General features: G+C 46.4%; 1 protein-coding gene across 3 annotated transcripts in view; it reads right to left on the reverse strand.

Moving 5' to 3' along the window:
• The window catches only part of CCDC57 (coiled-coil domain containing 57), a 289,296-nt gene that overhangs the window by 240,772 nt on the left and 32,489 nt on the right, over positions 1-16,035 (reverse strand). For all 3 annotated transcript variants that reach the window (XM_063961241.1, XM_063961240.1, XM_063961242.1), the window contains exons 5-6: positions 7,386-7,543; positions 6,330-6,404 (exon numbers count right to left, since the gene is read on the reverse strand). In XM_063961241.1, the coding sequence (XP_063817311.1) occupies positions 6,330-6,404; positions 7,386-7,543 (233 nt within the window). The remainder of the gene's footprint in view (positions 1-6,329; positions 6,405-7,385; positions 7,544-16,035) is intronic.

Below are 16,035 nucleotides of genomic sequence, written 5' to 3' on the forward strand. Positions count from 1 at the left end.
ACCATCCTAGCCACATGCGAGTCCACTGGAGGAGGCGTTTCCCAATTCTTAGACAGCTCCGGCGCGAGGGGATAGCGAGACAGCATCTTCTTTTGAGGCACAAACTTCGTACCCGGGTTTTCCCAGGGTTCCTGACGTATATCAATTAGGTGGTCAGTGTGAGGTAAAACTTGTTTAATCACCTTCTGACGCTTGAACCTATCTGGTTTCTTAGGAGGAACGGATGGCTCGGGATCATCCGTAATCTGTAAAATTAACTTAATAGCCTCCAAAAGATCAGGAACATCCACATGTGAACCACCCTCCCCATCAGCCGTATCCGAGTCAGAACCTGTGGGGTCAGTGTAAGTGCCGTCTTCATCCAACGAGGTGTCAGTGACAGCAGTGGATTGTGAGGAGACAAGCGCTCGCTTAGAGGACCCCTTGGACGTAGGCGAGCGACGGTCAGACTTTTTAGTAGTCAGGGACTGGTTCAACTTCTTTAATTGAGCAGATAAATCGTCCGCCCACGGCGGGTTAGCTGCAGGGACCACAAACGGTTGTACCGGCATTGGGGGTCCCATAGGGGGTGTTAGTTTATGAACTAGCGTATGTAGAAGCGTGGAAAAAGCGGCCCACGGCGGGTCATTATTTGCCACAGTTGCCACCTTCCCACTGGGGGGCAAGGAGCCCTCAGAACCAGAGCCCAAAGCTGCTATATACTCCTCATAGGTATCTGCGGCTTCAGCAACACCGGCAGTGTGTTCAGCCCCAGAACTGTTACCCTCAGAAGCAGACATGATATAACTTGCAGTATCAGGTTACACAGTACAATTTGTCAGCAGCACAATACCTCTAGCCCAAACCCCTGCACAGTGTAGTCAGCACCAGTAGAGATAAAGGAGAGATATGGTGACTAAATCACAGAGAAAAATACGTAATACAGTATATCTTTGTGAAAATCCTATATTAGATAAAACCTGACGCACCAAGCCCCCTCAGGTTATAGAATATAGGGATAGCAGGTTGAGTGAAAGACACGAAATGGATACCACTCAGCTATCAAATGCACACACAAATAGTCACAGTTTGTACAATGCAGAGGTTATTACTAACAATAATACTGCACTGGACTAGCTTACACAGCTATATAACAATAGATATAACAGTACACAGTAAGAACTAGATGTATATCACAGGGTAATTGTACTAGGAAACCCTGACTAAATGCACTCTTTCTTAACTAACACTGACTAAAAAAGGCAGGTAGAATACTTAAGTGTCTTGTAAAGTCACAGCACTGACAACCAGGCGGCTTTACATAGGAGGATTTGCCCAAGCATTCCCAGGAACAGTGAGCTGAGGGATAAAGGCACCGCAGACACTGCCAGGGAGTGAGGGAGAGACAGATATGCAGCTCCAGGGCGGGAACATTTGCAGAAAATGGCGCCCTATGGCTGGGGGAGGGGCTTCAGGTCCAAGCTCTATCCCCCTGCTGGCAAAACCACCGGGTACTGCGGGCTCTAATAAAACGGTTTATAGAGAAAACCTGACCTGTCCCATGCCCTGGTGATCTAGTGGGATCGCCTGTACTGCCACAGTGTCCACCGCCAGCACGCGCGGCCCGCCTCCCACTGACTGCGCCAGATCGCGATAAAGACCGGGTCCCGCAAGCGGGACCCATTTACCACCTCCCGAAGCGCGGCCACGCAATCCCGGAGAGCCCCAGTCGTGTGTGCCTGACAAAAAGAAAACCGGAGCCTCCTGCTGTAGTTACCCGGAAACCAGGGCTCGGGAGTGTACAGCGCCGCTGGGAAGAGCCGGAGCTGCAGCCGTGAATGTCCACTGACATGTAACACTGCTGCTGCCCTTGAAGTCTTCACTTTTTTCCTCAGAAAAAAAGCTCTTCTTAGGGCTGCCTGGAGCAGCCCCTCTGTTAAGTGCCTGCTACTGCAGCACCAACTATAAAACTGAGATCCTGTGGGAGGCGGGGTGATATAGGAGGCGGCGCTATGCACTCTGGGAACAGTCAAAGCTTTGAGCCTGTTGGTGCCTCGGATCAAGATCCTACTCTACACCCCCATTGTCTATTCCTTGTGGAGCCCAGTGTACCCCGCAGCAGAAAGGGTGCTATGATAATGGCATATCCTATATCCTGATTTATATACCGTATATACTCGAGTATAAGCCGACTTTTTCAGCACTTTTTTTTGTGCTGAAAATGCCCCCTCGGCTTATACTCGAGTCAGTGCAGGGAAGGAGTGGGGACACGGAGGGCAGTCAGTGCAGTGTGAAGGAGGGACACGGAGGGCACAGCGCGTGCCTCTCCTGTGTCCCTCCTGCGTCTCCGGCGGCAGCGGCGGGTCTATTAAAGGAAGTACCCGTTCGTGAGCTCTGATTGGCTCACGAACCGGCACTTCATTTAACAGACCCGCCGCGGCCGCTGGAGACGCAGGAGGGACACAGGAGAGATGCACGCTGTGCCCTCCGTGTCCCTCCTTCACAAGACAGCGCGGGAGCGGCGGAAGGTAAGTAACTGGCACTGGGGGAGCATATTTGGCACTTGGGGGGGGGGCACATATCTGACAATGAGGGGGCATATCTGGCACTATGAGGCCATATCTGGCACTGAGGGGGCATATCTGGCACTATGAGGGCATATCTGGCACTATGAGGGGGGCATATATGGCACTATGAGGGGGCATATCTGGCACTATGAGGGGGGCATATCTGGCACTGTGAGGGCATATCTGGCAGTTTGAGGGCATATCTGGCAATGTGAGGGCATATCTGGGACCGTGAGGGCATATCTGGGACCGTGAGGGCATATCTGGCACCGTGGGGGCATATCTGGCACCGTGGGGTCATATCTGGCACTATGAGGGGGCATATCTGGCACTATGAGGGGGCATATCTGGCACTATGAGGGGGCATATCTGGCACTATGAGGGGGCATATCTGGCACTATGAGGGGGCATATCTGGCACTATGAGGGCATATCTGGCACTGAGGGGGCATATCTGGCACTATGAGGGGGCATATCTGGCACTATGAGGGCATATCTGGCACTGAGGGGGCATATCTGGCACCGAGGGGGCATATCTGGCACTGTGGGGGGCATATATGGCAGTGTGAGGGCTGTGTACGGCTAGAGCTGCATTTCCCACCCTAGGCTTATACTCGAGTCAATAAGTTTTCCCAGGTTTTTGTGGTAAAATTAGGTACCTCGGCTTATATTCGGGTTGACTTATACTCGAGTATATACGGTATATTAAAATTGGTTCACTCTTTTAAAACACTAGGCCTACCACAATACACCCCTTTCTCGCTTTGGACGTTACCAAAACCATTATTTATCATGTCATTGTCTCTAGCATTGACTACGGCAACCTCCTATTTGGCAATCCATTCGCTTGTCTATCCCTGTTACAATTTGTCCTACATCATAGGGGGATGCGGTCAAGATGCCGCTGGCCGGAATCCCGGCGGTCGAAATACCGACGCCAGAATCCCGACCGCCACAATCCCGACCGCCACAATCCCGACATATTCTCCCTCCGTGGGTGTCCACGACACCCATAGAGGGAGAATATAATAGTGTGCCGAGCGTAGCGAGGCACCGTGCCCGCAGCGTGGCGAGCGAAGCGAGCCCGCAAGGGGCTGCGTTCCGCTCGCCACCCCTGTCGGGATTGTGTGGTCGGGATTCCGGCGTCGGTATTTCGACCGCCGGGATTCCGCCCGGCGGCATTTAGTACTGATCCCATCATAGGTGAGATTAATCTTCCTCTCTTGCAGCTCCAAATCTGTTGCACCAATCTGTTAATCAATACACTGCTCAACAGGATACTTCAGAATACAATTCAAGTCCTCAAATCTCTTTCACCTTGTCACAAGATATTCTCTTTTGTACACTCTTCGATTTACCTCTTACTGTTGCACACCTTTTCTCTTTGTCTTTCTCCTGCCTCACATGCTGCACTCCAGTTACTAATCTATCTACTCCAATACACTGCACTCTCCCCCAAACTTCTATCTTGCAAGCTCTCTTTCACACCCCACCACTTTACTATAGCTACTCCTTCCCCCACCTGATACTATTAGCTCATCAGCGATACACCCCTCTAAATCTCATTGTCTGAGCACTGCCCTATCCTAGGCCTACCTCCGTCCACTTATTAAGTACTTGTTCTATTTGGCAATATAGACTTATCTAGTACACATTATGAAAGCTTGTTTGCAATATAGCCATATTCATCATAGGCGGCAGTTCTATTATTTCCATCTGTCAGCGTAATGACCATAGTATGGAAGGAATCCAACCTCTTGATTTGGACGGACAGCTATTTTATCAAAGTTTGCTAATGCAGATGACTCCACTACTCCTTTATTTGTTTGCAGCAATATTCCATCAGGTCTCATTGCACATGAGAGCGACTGCTGCATAAAAGTTATACTATGGTTTTAAATGGTTCAAGTGAATTCCTTTACATGGGTTGGGTAAGAAATCTTAGCAAACACTATCCCGCTGGTGAGTATATCGACAATGACATCGGTACGGTCATAATCCTGATGGATCCTGGTAAGTAGTTTAAGCCTCCTCACACACCCTTCCCGCAGCCCAACCATGACTGTCCCCTCCAACAGCCTAACCCTAAACCCTACGGCAGTCTAACCCTAACCCCTGTACTCGCCTTCCGGATCCGTCGGGACTCTGACCACTGGGATTCCCGCTGCTTTCTCTTCCCATTACTCCGTAGTGGTGTTTCACTTCATAAAATGTTGCAGGACTGTCTCACTAATGTGAAATTTGAATTTTATTTTAATGGATATGCACTTTGGATTTTTCTAACAGCATTTTGTTCTGTAGGAGTAGCATTCAAGTACATTAGGCGAGATTTTCATGCTTTAAGGAAATTACTCATTAATTTAATTATTCTGCAAACATTATATTGTATTTTATTTGTCGGCCAACAGCTTTAGCGACAATTCTGTAGTTCTAATATCCCAAATATTAGTTTATTTACAACATAAATTGATTTTAGACTATATACATGTTGGGGACCAGTTTTAAGCATATGTTGTTTAACATGTTTGTTTTTTTACATTTGCATTATAATCAAATTGTATTCTGTTTTTAAACTTTTCCCTTTAGATTTTGATCATGCTGTCCACACTATTAGACTTGAATAATTTCTAAGTTTGGTTTGCTTTTATATGAAAGTTATAGGTAGCACTTTTGAATAAAAGTTGATACAATTTTTTTTTATATATTTAAATGAGGGATTTATAGGTAGGGTTCTTTATTTTCATATCATAACTATTGTTCAACGGGTGCATACTGGCATATATGCCATCACAGTCTACCAGGAGTTACTGTATTCAGGGGAAGATCAATATAATGGGTAAATATTTCTACAAGCAATCATACAAAAAAACTGCACATTCAGAGAAACTGTTATTGCAGTGTGTATAAGTGTATCCCTGGCATTTTAACAGAGGTGGGGGCACATGTGCAGATGCCCTGTGGGCACCCTCTTCTTCACGGCATAGTAGACTCTGGCACTATGCCAGATTCTACTGTGCACATGCAAGTCTCCGGAAACATGGTGCTAGCCGTTTTCAGGAGACTAAATACCTACTGCGCATACACAGGGCCATTTTTCTGGTTATTTTTTTGTGCAGGTGCCGCTCCAATGCGGGACTCAGGAAAGACAAGTACGTAATAAAATATGGGTGCAGCGTGGGCCCCCCTGGGCCCAGGAACCCGTGTGCACTGGCCACATTGCACCCATTATAGAAATGCCAATGGCTCACTTAGCATACAATCTCGTCTTTTTTATTGCAATTAGTAATATATGGGTTACTAGAATCTACATGCCCCCTTTAGTGCCCCAGCAAAAAGCCATGAAAATTATGTGTTGGTAGCACACAGAGAAGAGGGAAAAATGTGCCACACGATGCTAAAGTGCCAATAATTTCATTAGCAAATGAGCGAGGGCTTAGAAGGGGACTTGGACCTCCATCCCTTGCTTTTAAGGCAAATTCTCCACATTGAACACAAGTAAGAAACTCATAAGGCAGACTACCAACATTCATTTGTCTTCCAGTTCTTAATTATATTTCCTCCCCTGCACAGTAATTCTGTTTCTAAACTATCCTTCTTAATTATGTCCTACCAATTAATGCAGACATCTGTTTTACTAAATCAGATATCTGATAAATGAAAACATTTATTTTTCTATTTCACCATAATTAAATTATATACAATTATCCACATTTACTTAACTGTTCAACACAACGTTTTCTCCGGATGAATACTTAGGCCGCTACTAGGTATGATGCCAACTTACTTTCTCTGAAATGTTTCTTCTTGCCTTTTCAACTGATGCTGCATGGATTCTAGTTTGTCTTCCAAATCTCTTATTCTAGAATGCAAACGACAACTTTAGTTCTTTATTTCTTATTTACACGTACAACTTCTACATGAGTTAGACACAACGATGGAGTACCAATGCTGGAACACCTGCCAGAGTTCCTACCTCCCAGCTTGGGCACTGGCAACGCAATTCTGCAAACGGTATAAATGTGTATGAAAGTAATGTGGAAAGGGGTTTCAAGCTCCTGCCTGCAGTGACAGGAAAAACTAACTCTCACTTTTTTAAGCATAGGTCTAACTTTGATTTATTATACCCTTCGACATCAGACTGACATATTATGAGTGAGGTGCTACTCTAACAGGCAGAAGGGGGTATTCAATTAGGGCGTTTTTTCACCCAGGGGAAAAAACGGCACTTTTCGCTATTTTTTTTAGGGCGAATGGGGATTCACCCTATTCAATAGCAGTGCCATTTTTTTCGAGTCGTCGGAAAATTAGGCAGGAGCGAAGAACATGTAGATCGGCAAATCCACATGTTTTCGCGCCTGTGCCGGCAAAAACACGGGCTGTTTTCAACAATTTTGAGGCATTTTCCGTCAATGCCATTTTACTAAAAAAAAAAAAAAGAAGTGAAAAGACATTGGCGAAAATGCCTTAAAAACGTGTGAAAACGCTCGCAATTAAATACTCGGGGGTGAATTTGATAGCACCGATATTGTCAGAGCTAATTGAATACCCCCCAGAGAGTGAATGACAGATCAGGACAGTCACCCTTTAAAATAATAGTAATGAAGGGTGGATTTCTTGTAACTTATGATAATGTTGGTCAACAATCGCAACAAATCCATTAAAAATTATCATTTATTTTTATGCAATGAAAAAAATACTTATCTAAATCTATTATCCACTCCTTAAATATGTAATTATTTTATTAATGTAAAGTTTAACAGTATTACAAAAATACTCTACGCCCATCTCATCACCATAATACTGTAAAAGGCACTTATAGATTTCTTTATGTAGCACAAACCGAGCATCTTTGACAGCTGCTAAATCTTTAATTTCAAACTCCTTTAGTTTCAATGTCTCCTGTAAGTTCTGGTTGGCCAGTTCCATTTCCTGTAATGACTCTGCTCCTTTAAGTTCCATTTTCCTCAAAACATCCAGTTCTTTGGTCAGTAACTTAACCTTAGGCAGAAAACAATAACAAAAAAAACAAAGAGGAAAGATGGTGAAATGATGCCATGGATCAGTCTAGAAGTAGAGAGAGCTCTTCAATAGTAATAAAACATGGAATCTGAATGACAGAGAGTATTATGTACACTGACTACATGCTGCAATTCTGCTGGCCAACTGGCACACATGGGTTTAAAAGACCTGAAATCCTAAACCATATCGCTTGAGAAATATCTAATGCTAAGTGGGAAGGTGATAGTGCCCCAATTAACTTGCCCATTCAGCATGCACAAACAATGATCTGATCTTTCAGTATTGCCAAATGAAACTGCTCAGCAGTCTGGCTAAGAGGCGAGATGTATCCATAAACTAAAGCCCCGTACACACGGGGAAAGATGTGTGCTGAGCGATCTAGCACAGACCGCTCGGCACACATCTCTCCCCCCGCTCAGCACAGCACGATGTGTGCTGAGTAAGGGGACTAGACTAGACTAGACTGCTTAGAAGTTAAGCACGGATCTCTCCCTGTGTATCCCCTACAGCGATGCGCGACCCAGCGCGTCGCTATCACTGGTACTAGATTGGCCTGCATGCAGGCACAATCTAGCAGGTCACTCATTTCACCGCTAGTCAGATTGCTTAGAATTTAAGCACAGATCTCTTTGTGTGTACCCCCCTTAACTTATAGAGTGAATGATTAGAGCTAGATCTAGTCACCAGTGCAAACAGAAACGGAGTCTGTGCTAAATAATAAGAATTTACTTACCGATAATTCTATTTCTCGTAGTCCGTAGTGGATGCTGGGGACTCCGTAAGGACCATGGGGAATAGCGGCTCCGCAGGAGACTGGGCACAAAAGTAAAGCTTTAGAACTACCTGGTCTGCACTGGCTCCTCCCCCTATGACCCTCCTCCAAGCCTCAGTTAGGATACTGTGCCCGGACGAGCGTACACAATAAGGAAGGATTTTGAATCCCGGGTAAGACTCATACCAGCCACACCAATCACACTGTATAACTTGTGATCTAAACCCAGTTAACAGCATGATAACAGAGGAGCCTCTAGAAAAGATGGCTCACTACAGCAATAACCCGATTTTTTGGTAACAATAACTATGTACCAGTATTGCAGACAATCCGCACTTGGGATGGGCGCCCAGCATCCACTACGGACTACGAGAAATAGAATTATCGGTAAGTAAATTCTTATTTTCTCTAACATCCTAAGTGGATGCTGGGGACTCCGTAAGGACCATGGGGATTATACCAAAGCTCCCAAACGGGCGGGAGAGTGCGGATGACTCTGCAGCACCAAATGAGAGAACTCCAGGTCCTCCTCAGCCAGGGTATCAAATTTGTAGAATTTTACAAACGTATTTGCTCCTGACCAAGTAGCTGCTCGGCAAAGTTGTAAAGCCGAGACCCCTCGGGCAGTCGCCCAAGATGAGCCCACCTTCCTTGTGGAATGGGCTTTTACAGATTTTGGCTGTGGCAGGCCTGCCACAGAATGTGCAAGCTGAACTGTACTACAAATCCAACGAGCAATAGTCTGCTTAGAAGCAGGAGCACCCAGCTTGTTGGGTGCATACAGAATAAACAACGAGTCAGATTTTCTGACTCCAGCCGTCCTGGAAACCTATATTTCCAGGGCTCTGACAACGTCTAGCAACTTGGAGTCCTCCAAGTCCCTAGTAGCCGCAGGCACCACAATAGGTTTATTCAGGTGAAACGCTGAAAACCACCTTAGGGAGAAACTGAGGACAAGTCCTCAATTCCGCCCTGTCCGAATGGAAAATCAGATGAGGGCTTTTACAGGATAAAGCCGCCAATTCTGACACGCACCTGGCCCAGGCCAGGGCCAACAGCATGACCACTTTCCATGTGAGATATTTTAACTCCACATATATAAGTGGTTCAAACCAATGTGACTTTTGGAACCCAAAAACTACATTTAGATCCCAAGGTGCCACTGGAGGCACAAAAGGAGGCTGTATATACAGTACCCCTTTCACAAACGTCTGAACTTCAGGGACTGAAGCTAGTTCTTTTTGGAAGAAAATTGACAGGGCCGAAATTTGAACCTTAATGGACCCCCATTTCAGGCCCATAGACACTCGTGTTTGCAGGAAATGTAGGAATCGACCTAGTTTGAAAAATTCCTCCGTCGGGGCCTTACTGGCCTCACACCACGCAACATATTTTCGCCAAATGCGGTGATAATGTTTTGCGGTTATATATTTCCTGGCTTTGATCAGGATAGGAATGACTTCATCCGGAATGCCTTTCTCCTTCAGGATCCGGCGTTCAACCGCCATGCCGTCAAACGCAGCCGCGGTAAGTCTTGGAACAGACAGGGTCCTTGCTGGAGCAGGTCCCTTCTTAGAGGTAGAGGCCATGGATCCTCCGTGAGCATCTCTTGAAGTTCCGGTTACCAAGTCCTTCTTGGCCAATCCGGAGCCACGAATATAGTGCTTACTCCTCTCCATCTTATAATTCTCAGTACCTTGGGTATGAGAGGCAGAGGAGGGAACACATACACTGACTGGTACACCCACTGTGTTACCAGAGCGTCCACAGCTATTGCCTGAGGGTCCCTTGACCTGGCGCAATACTTGTCGAGTTTTATAAACATGTGAAAGACTTCTGGGTGAAGTCCCCACTCTCCCGGGTGGAGGTCGTGTCTGCTGAGGAAGTCTGCTTCCCAGTTGTCCACTCCCGGAATGAATACTGCTGACAGTGCTATCACATGATTTTCCGCCCAGCGAAGAATCCTTGCAGCTTCTGCCATTGCCCCCCTGCTTCTTGTGTCACCCTGTCTGTTTACGTGGGTGACTGCCGTGATGTTGTCCGAATGGATCAACTCCGGGTGACCTTGAAGCAGAGGTCTTGCTGAGCTTAGAGCATTGTAAATGGCCCTTAGCTTCAGGATATTTATGTGAAGTGATGTCTCCAGGCTTGACCATAAGCTCTGAAAATTCCTTCCCTGTGTGACTGCTCCCCAGCCTCGCAGGCTGGCATCCGTGGTCACCAGGACCCAGTCCTGAATGTGCGGCCCTCTAGAAGATGAGCACTCTGCAACCACCACAGGAGAGACACCCTTGTGCTTGGTGACAGGGTTATCCGCTGATGCATCTGAAGATGCGACCCGGACCATTTGTCCAGCAGGTCCCACTGGAAAGTTCTCGCGTGGAATCTGCCGAATGGGATTGCTTCGTAGGAAGCCACCATTTTTCCCAGAACCATTTCATTGATGTACTGAGACTTGGCTCGGTTATAGGAGGTTCCCGACTAGCTCGGATAACTCCCTGACTTTCTCCTCCGGGAGAAACACCTTTTTCTGGACTGTGTCCAGGATCATCCCTAGGAACAGAAGACGAGTCGTCGGAATCAGCTGCGATTTTGGAATATTGAGAATCCAATCGTGCTGCCGCAACACTACCTGAGATAGTGCTACACCGACCTCCAACTGTTCCCTGGATCTTACCCTTATCAGGGAATCGTCCAAGTAAGGGATAACTAAAATTCCCTTCCTTCGAAGGAGTATCATCATTTCGGCCATTACCTTGGTAAAGACCCGGGGTGCCGTGGACCATCCATACGGCAGCGTCTGAAACCGATAGTGACAGTTCTGTACCATAAACCTGAGGTACCCTTGGTGAGAAGGGTAAATTGGGACATGAAGGTAAGCATCCTTGATGTCCCGAGACATCATGTAGTCCCCTTCTTCCAGGTTCGCAATCACTGCTCTGAGTGACTCAATCTTGAATTTGAACCTCCGTATGTAAGTGTTCAAGATTTTAGATTTAGAATCGGTCTCACCGAGCCGTCCGGCTTCGGTACCACAACAGTGTGGAATAATACCCCGTTCCATGTTGCAGGAGGGGTACCTTGATTATCACCTGCTGGGAATACAGCTTGTGAATGGCTTCCAAAACTGCCTCCCTGTCAGAAGGAGACATCGGTAAAGCCGACTTTAGGAAACGGCGAGGGGGAGACGTCTCGAATTCCAATTTGTACCCCTGAGATATCACCTGAAGGATCCAGGGGTCTACTTGCGAGTGAGCCCACTGCGCGCTGAAATTCATTGAGACGGGCCCCCACCGTGCCTGATTCTGCTTGTAAAGCCCCAGCGTCATACTGAGGGCTTGGCAGAGGCGGGAGAGGGCTTCTGTTCCTGGGAACTGGCTGATTTCTGCAGCCTTTTTCCTCTCCCTCTGTCACGGGGCAGAAATGAGGAACCTTTTGCCCGCTTGCCCACGAAAAGACTGCGCCTGATAATACGGCGTCTTCTTATGTTGAGAGGCGACCTGGGGTACAAACGTGGATTTCCCAGCTGTTGCCGTGGCCACCAGGTCTGAAAGACCGACCCCAAATAACTCCTCCCCTTAATAAGGCAATACTTCCAAATGCCGTTTGGAATCCGCATCACCTGACCACTGTCGTGTCCATAACCCTCTACTGGCAGAAATGGACAACGCACTTAGACTTGATGCCAGTCGGCAAATATTCCGCTGTGCATCACGCATATATAGAAATGCATCTTTTAAATGCTCTATAGGCAATAATATACTGTCCCTATCTAGGGTATCAATATTTTCAGTCAGGGAATCCGACCACGCCAACCCAGCACTGCACATCCAGGCTGAGGCGATTGCTGGTCGCAGTATAACACCAGTATGTGTGTAAATACATTTTAGGATACCCTCCTGCTTTCTATCAGCAGGATCCTTAAGGGCGGCCATCTCAGGAGAGGGTAGAGCCCTTGTTCTTACAAGCGTGTGAGCGCTTTATCCACCCTAGGGGGTGTTTCCCAACGCACCCTAACCTCTGGCGGGAAAGGATATAATGCCAATAACATTTTAGAAATTATCAGTTGTTATCGGGGGAAACCCACGCATCATCACACACCTCATTTAATTTCACAGATTCAGGAAAACTACAGGTAGTTTTTCCTCACCGAACATAATACCCCTTTTTGGTGGTACTCGTATTATCAGAAATGTGTAAAACATTTTTCATTGCCTCAATCATGTAACGTGTGGCCCTACTGGAAGTCACATTTGTCTCTTCACCGTCGACACTGGAGTCAGTATCCGTGTCGGCGTCTATATCTGCCATCTGAGGTAACGGGCGCTTTAGAGCCCCTGACGGCCTATGAGACGTCTGGACAGGCACAAGCTGAGTAGCCGGCTGTCTCATGTCAACCACTGTCTTTTATACAGAGCTGACACTGTCACGTAATTCCTTCCAACAGTTCATCCACTCAGGTGTCGACCCCCTAGGGGGTGACATCACTATTACAGGCAATCTGCTCCGTCTCCACATCATTTTTCTCCTCATACATGTCGACACAAACGTACCGACACACAGCACACACACAGGGAATGCTCTGATAGAGGACAGGACCCCACTAGCCCTTTGGGGAGACAGAGGGAGAGTTTGCCAGCACACACCAGAGCGTATATATATATACAGGGATAACCTTATATAAGTGTTTTTCCCCTTATAGCTGCTGTATTTTTAATACTGCGCGTAATTAGTGCCCCCCTCTCTTTTTTAACCCTTTCTGTAGTGTAGTGACTGCAGGGGAGAGCCAGGGAGCTTCCCTCCAACTGAGCTGTGAGGGAAAATGGCGCCAGTGTGCTGAGGAGATAGGCTCCGCCCCCTTCTCGGCGGCCTTATCTCCCGTTTTTCTGTGTATTCTGGCAGGGGTTAAATTCATCCATATAGCCCAGGAGCTATATGTGATGCATTTTTTTGCCATCCAAGGTGTTTTTATTGCGTCTCAGGGCGCCCCCCCCCAGCGCCCTGCACCCTCAGTGACCGGAGTGTCGTTCGGGCACAAAAATCTAACTAACTGAGGCTTGGAGGAGGGTCATAGGGGGAGGAGCCAGTGCACACCAGGTAGTTCTAAAGCTTTACTTTTGTGCCCAGTCTCCTGCGGAGCCGCTATTCCCCATGCTCCTTACGGAGTCCCCAGCATCCACTTAGGACATTAGAGAAAGTACATTTTTGATAAATCATATTGGGAACATGAAAATTAGTGCTGTTTCCATAGCAACCAAGTATTTTAATTTCAAATCTGCACTAGAAAAAAAATACATTTTAATTGGTTGCTCCAGGCAATACCACCTCCATTTTTTATCTATGCCTTTTACTATGCCTTTGATGAGCTTAAGTTTTTCTGTTCTGGTAATTGTGTTTTTTTTCTTGACACTTCACTGGCCCAACTAAGATTAAATAGCAGCTTCAAAACTCAAATTAAGATTTTACCGTGTGCCCAAATTCATGCTGGAAGTCTGAATTTCCTGGTGTAATACATAATGTTTTAGGGGGGAGTTTCACCAAACATACCCAGTGACATACACAGAATACCCCCTCCCCCAAAAATATTTTTTTTTCTTAGACGGAGAAGCCTCTACAGTTGCTGATGTTCTGATGATGTTCCACTGATGTATTGGGGGTGGGGGTAGACAGGCTCAATTGATTGACTCCTGCTTCCATATAGAATATATACGTATCCTCAGTTAGTTACATACCCCTGTATTTAAAACACACACTTCTATGCAAATTCTCAGCCTCATATACCTCATTCAGATATCTAACACAGGAAGCCTGTTTATTCTAACTATTTGAACCTATTTGTAATTGTCAGTATAAACCATTGCAGCTTAGCTATGTAGTGTGTGGAAGCGGGGAATTGGATGTGCAGCAACACACTACATAGATCTGCCCGACACCCCTGGCAAAAGAGAGTTGCTTGTTATTTGTTACGCAATGACAGCTATAGCGGAAACAAGTACCCACTAATAACACCGCCCATCAAGTCAATGGTATTAGAAAGATTACAATGAAAAAAATATTACTGAGGCTATGTTCAAATTGAGAAATATTAACGGAAATGATCTTGGCCTTAAATGCAAAAGTAACTTTTGATGCTAATGAACAATTTTCGTCTAAGATGTTTCTCAAGACAAGCTTAACATCAGGTGATCTACAATGTATATATATATATATATATATATATATATATATATATATATATATATTCATAACATTAGTAATGTAAGATGTTTGTACAGGTACACATACTTACTCTCAGACCATACATAATGGGCATAATTCAGACCTGATCGCTGTTGTGCGAAATCACAAAGTGGCTGATTATCGAACGACTGCATATGCGTACAGATTGTAATGCGCAGGCGCGAGACCAAACTGTGAAAAAATCCTGCGTCTTTTTTGACCGCTAGGCATACACAGATTGATTGACAGGAAGCTAATGTCTGGGGGTGGTAACTGGCTGTTTTCTGGGAGTGTCAGGAAAAACGCAGCGTTTTCAAGGCGGGTGTGTGACGTCAGCTCCGGGACGATCAGACTGTTTTTTCGCACTGTAGGAATAAGTACTCGGCTACGCACAGACTGGAAAAATCATTCGATGGTGAGTGAGTTGCAAACGGATATGCAGCTGACCGGCGTTTGCAAAGCTTTTGGCACGGCATAAGCAGATTTGGACTCTGGCTGGGTGGAGACTATCTGATCGCAAACCTCTGCAAATCCGCAGAGGTGCTATCAGGTCTGAATTAGAAGAGAGAGAGTTAGTAATAACCTAATTGGCTACTGTGACGCAGTTACTATTTTGTTACATTATCACCGAACTCCAGAGCCCAAATGTAATAAATAGCCTGCGAGATGCATAACAATCAAAATCAGAGTAACAGCTATGATAGTGTCAGTGCTGATGTACTACATCTATTATCCACTCACTGTTCATCTCACAGCTCGACCATTGCAACAGCCTCCTCTCTGGCCTCCCACTTTCCCATCTCACTCCCCTCCGATCTGTTCTAAACTCCCCAACTAGACTTATCTTCCTCTCCCGCTGCTCCACATCTGCCACTTCCCTTCAACAAAACCTGCATTGTCTCCCATTCCCCTAAAGAATCCACTTAAAATCTCCTCACCGTGAGGCCATCCATTGCCCCCTACATCTCTCCAACCTCATCTCCCTAGATACTCCGACCCGCCCTCACTGTCGCCTCTCTTGTACCCTGATCACTGCATCCAATGCATGAATCCAAGATTTTGCCCGTGATGCCCCCTTTCACTGGAAAGAGTTCCCTCGCTCTATTAGACTCTCCCTGACCTTGCAAAGCTTCAAACGGGCCCTGAAGACCCACCTATTCATCAAAGTGTATCCTTCCGCATAACTTAGTCTTGAGGCTGCTCTCCCAACCCCCTGCCTCATGCCTTGGCCATCTCTGCCTCGCTTACTTCCTGCCATCAGGCCACCTTCTGCTTGCTCGTGCCTCATGTCACCTGTCTGTCTCTGCCCTCCCACTAGATTGTAAGCTTCTTGGAGCAGGGCCCTCTTCCCTCCTGTTCTCACAGTCCTCTTCTCTCACTCATAACTGTTCATCTCTTCTGATGTCTGTCCCCGCATAGTAGTAGCCAATTACTCCTTTGCTTCCTTAAGATGCATACACACCGTGCGATTTTCCGTGCG

This window comes from Pseudophryne corroboree, chromosome 3 (genome assembly GCF_028390025.1).
Source record: "Pseudophryne corroboree isolate aPseCor3 chromosome 3, aPseCor3.hap2, whole genome shotgun sequence".
Lineage (NCBI taxonomy): Eukaryota > Metazoa > Chordata > Amphibia > Anura > Myobatrachidae > Pseudophryne > Pseudophryne corroboree.